The 3734-nt window shown below is 32.1% G+C and overlaps 1 protein-coding gene across 1 annotated transcript; it reads right to left on the reverse strand.

The window, feature by feature from the left end:
- Positions 1-317: 317 nt before the first annotated feature.
- LOC142162078 (uncharacterized) lies at positions 318-2851 on the reverse strand. Its single transcript, XM_075218384.1, has 3 exons — positions 2189-2851; positions 526-719; positions 318-387 (listed from the first exon to the last, which is right to left on the reverse strand). The coding sequence occupies exons 1-3, from the start codon at positions 2849-2851 to the stop codon at positions 318-320; spliced, it is 927 nt and encodes a 308-aa protein (XP_075074485.1).
- Between the last annotated feature and the right edge of the window lie 883 nt (positions 2852-3734).

Below are 3734 nucleotides of genomic sequence, written 5' to 3' on the forward strand. Positions count from 1 at the left end.
TCCTGGAATTCTGAGTTCTCAAAATTTTTAAGTTATCGGACTCTTCTATCAGCAGCATCTTTGTGATTATTATGACTGTGATTTTTCGTAAGAAGCTAGCAGAATAAATATTTAAGTATAACTTATGGTGTTAGTTTAACATGTCATAAGTACTTCTAAATCGCAAAAGAAAAATCTTAAAAGTTGGATATCATATAAATCTTTATAACCGATTGCGCATCTGATTATTATTGGAGGACCCAAAGATCACATTTAAAGATAACTGGAACATATCTTTTCAATAGGATGCTACCAAAAGCTAACTCTTATTTTACCTTCTACTTAATTCCATTTATCAGTAGCTGGTGATTTGTGTGCCTTCCATATGTATCCTTGACGTAGAACCAGCTGAAATGCCAACGATAATGTAAATTAAAATCCACAATAAATCCGTCAAAACACTGCAAAACTAACTGATCAAATTGAATGGACAATCAATATCTAATTTCAAAGTATCCAGCTTCGAAATTTCATAGGTTGTGTAACCGTTTCGTAGAAGAGCTAAGATTATGTGCAAAACTATCAATATAAGAAGCAAGAAGTTCACCACACAACAAAGAATTATCAACATGACTTGCATCAACTTTTTGTGATTCTCCGGCCAAACATGTGGGATACCCCATTTCACACTTAACTTTAGCATCAGAAGATTGCTCTGGTTCTTTGGCAACTTCCACTTCCTAAACAACAAAATGAAAATCAGTGTATGAAAAATGTAGCAAAATGCACACAAGTAGATACAATTACTTGGAAGTATGTTCATGAGTCTAATAATTGCAATTTTGTAAATCGAAGTAAAGTAGCCAGAGGAGTTTAACTATAATTTAATCAAAATGTATAACATATTAGTTTGATACGTTTTGCTCGCTTTATTCCAGGTATATGACACGTCCTTATCTTGTAAAATTTTGGAATGCAAACGCAATTCCTAATTAATAAAGCACAAAAAAGAAAGTAGAAGTTAGTCACAGTAAAACTAAAGTTGGTAAGAATTTTGATACATATACATATAGTTAGTGATCTTGCTTTTAAGAGACAGTAAATCCTCCTCCTTTGTTTGGAATTGGGTCTGGTTGGGTTACAGTATAAATGGATTTCTTTCTGGTTCTTCACATAAGAATCAGTTGTAATAGTTAAGCGAGAATCAATCTTATAGAAAAAGAAATGTTAAAGCAACCATCAAGTTTTTCAAGTATGTCACCAAGCAAGTATCCAAATGATATGAATACATCAACTATAATACTTTTTTTTATTTTCCATTAGTGAGCTTTAAATTTTTTTCATCATGCAGTAGTTATGTTCTAAATTATTGGCACGAAAGAACCTAATACTATTGATGCAAGAAAATGCATCTGGATTATCAAATAATATTGAAGCAAGAAAAAGAAAGTAAAATAGATGAGCAAAATAAGACAAGGATGGAACAGATTATACATGACATAGAAACAGTAAAATCAAATAGATACCACATTGAGCTATTTATTGCGCGTTAGAAAGAACGATAAAATTTTAGCAAGAATTTACAAGGACATAAGTTAACCTTTTGTTATTGCATAGTAAAGATGCAAAAAATATGTTTCAACAAGAATAGTTAAATGAATAATAAGCATACAGGTAATGGTAAAAATACCTCTGTAATAACATTAGAGTAATTCCTAGGATGATGCTAAACCTCAAGCCAACTTGCCATGAATTATGTGAGCACATTACAAGAACAAAATGTGGGGCCATCCGGTAGAACTAATTATGGAAAAGCTTTTTGAATAATTTCATTATACACTATATTGTAAGTTGAATGATCATTATTGCTATCGGTTGTAGCTGGTCGAATTAACAATTTTACACAATTGGAACTTTTTGCTCTTGATAGCAGTACGTAGAGCTGGCCATGGAAAAAAACAGGTTCGCGTAAATAAACTCCCACGAAGTCTAATGTTTGACCTTGAGCTTTATTTATTGTCATAGAAAAACATAATCTCATAGGAAATTGTGTTCTTTTGAAAGGAATAAGCAATTTTTCATCTGCTGATGATAATAATGGTATTCTAGGAATAAATACATGCGTATTCTTAAAGTCCCCAGTGGCAATTTTAGCACTTATAACATGTTTTCGAAGATCACAAGATATAAGTCATGTACTATTGCATACACCTTCACGTGGATTTAAATTTCGAAACAACATAACAGGACAATTCTTTTTCAAAGTCAATTTATAGGGAGGTAAACCAGCAGGATATAAAGTATGCAAAAAATCTTCATATTGACTTTGATCGTTTGCTTCAATAGTCTCATCAAATACAACATATGTTTTAGGATCACCAGGAAATTGAGCTATGAGCAAATCATTTATTTGATCAACAAAGTCATTTTTGGTTGTCAGAATTACACGCGAAGTTATAGAAGATGCATCGGAAAAATATTTATGTAGATCTGGATAAGTAACTCTAAACAACAAATCTAAGGATTGATTTTCAGAAATGAAAGGGATAACAAAACAATCAGGGATTTCAATTTTGTCATGGCTATTTATTTTTTCTTGTCCATTTCGAATTCTCATCAAATATTCACAAAAGGTAAGATCTGTCTTCGCACGCATATTTTCTGATAATCGTAGTTTTTCTAGTTGATTCCAAATTTCAGAATATAATAAGCTTTCTTGAATAAAATCTTCTTTTTTTCCACTCCTAACAACCGGGAGAGTTTGTCTAAAATCACCACCGAAAACAACCACTTTTCCTCCTAATAGAGCATCTGTATCCATTAGATCTTTCAAGAGAATATCAAAAGTTTCTATCACTTTCTTTTTTGCCATAGATACTTCATCACATACAATCAATTTTGCATCACGTATTAAAGTTGCATGTGCGCTTTGCTTACTAATGTTGCAAGAATATTGTTCATCGATATCAATAGGAAATTTAAAATGCGAGTGAGCAGTTCGTCCTCCTGGGAGGATCGAAGCTGCAACACCTGAACTTGCTGTTGCTAAAGCGACAAAACCTTTTGATCATACAGCAACTAATAAAACACGATATAGAAAAGTTTTTCCAGTTCCTCCAGGTCCATCAACGAAAAATTCTCCTGATTTGTTAGAAAATATCCTATCAAGAATCGTGTCATACGCTTTTCGTTGTTCAGTATTTAATTTTCTCTCTAGAAGCAAATCTTCTTCTCTAACAATGATATTTCTTTCAAACTGACAGTCATTGGTTTCTCTGATAGCAGCTGAAGGTTTAATTTTCTCAGGGATAATATTAAATTCATTAATATCATGTCCCATCAAATGAAAAATATCATTAATATGATTTAAAGCCATAAAACGAATATCTTTAGCATTCATATTAGGTAGAATCTTAAAATCTTCGGACATTGAATCTTCAAATTGTTTCCAAAGTTCTGCTGGATTAGGGGGATTACAGTACACCAATAATGTTGCAAATAAACGCCTTAAACTATATGGAATTTGATAAGTTTTAGCTTCAGACATACATTCAATCAAGTTGTTATCACAGTGTAACAATCCCTTTTTTTCTGCAGCCTATCTAAACGTATTATAGCATTTGCCGTCAACTTTACATAAGTCCTGATATGATTTTGGTCCTCTAACGTTCATCAATAATAATCTAAGGTAATATCTTTCTCCTTCTGTTGGATGACATGTTACAACACGTCCAATTACAGTACATTGTTTTCGA

This window comes from Nicotiana tabacum, chromosome 7, assembly GCF_000715075.1.
Source record: "Nicotiana tabacum cultivar K326 chromosome 7, ASM71507v2, whole genome shotgun sequence".
NCBI lineage: Eukaryota > Viridiplantae > Streptophyta > Magnoliopsida > Solanales > Solanaceae > Nicotiana > Nicotiana tabacum.

Coding starts and splice junctions, on each gene's coding strand:
- LOC142162078 (XM_075218384.1), bottom strand. CDS start 2,851: ATGGCAAAAAAGAAAGTGATAGAAACTTTTGATATTCTCTTGAAAGAT. Junction 720..2,188: donor ATTTAAATCCACGTGAAGGT/GTATGCAATAGT, acceptor TTTGTTGTTTAG/GAAGTGGAAGTTGCCAAAGA. Junction 388..525: donor CTTAGCTCTTCTACGAAACG/GTTACACAACCT, acceptor TTGGCATTTCAG/CTGGTTCTACGTCAAGGATA.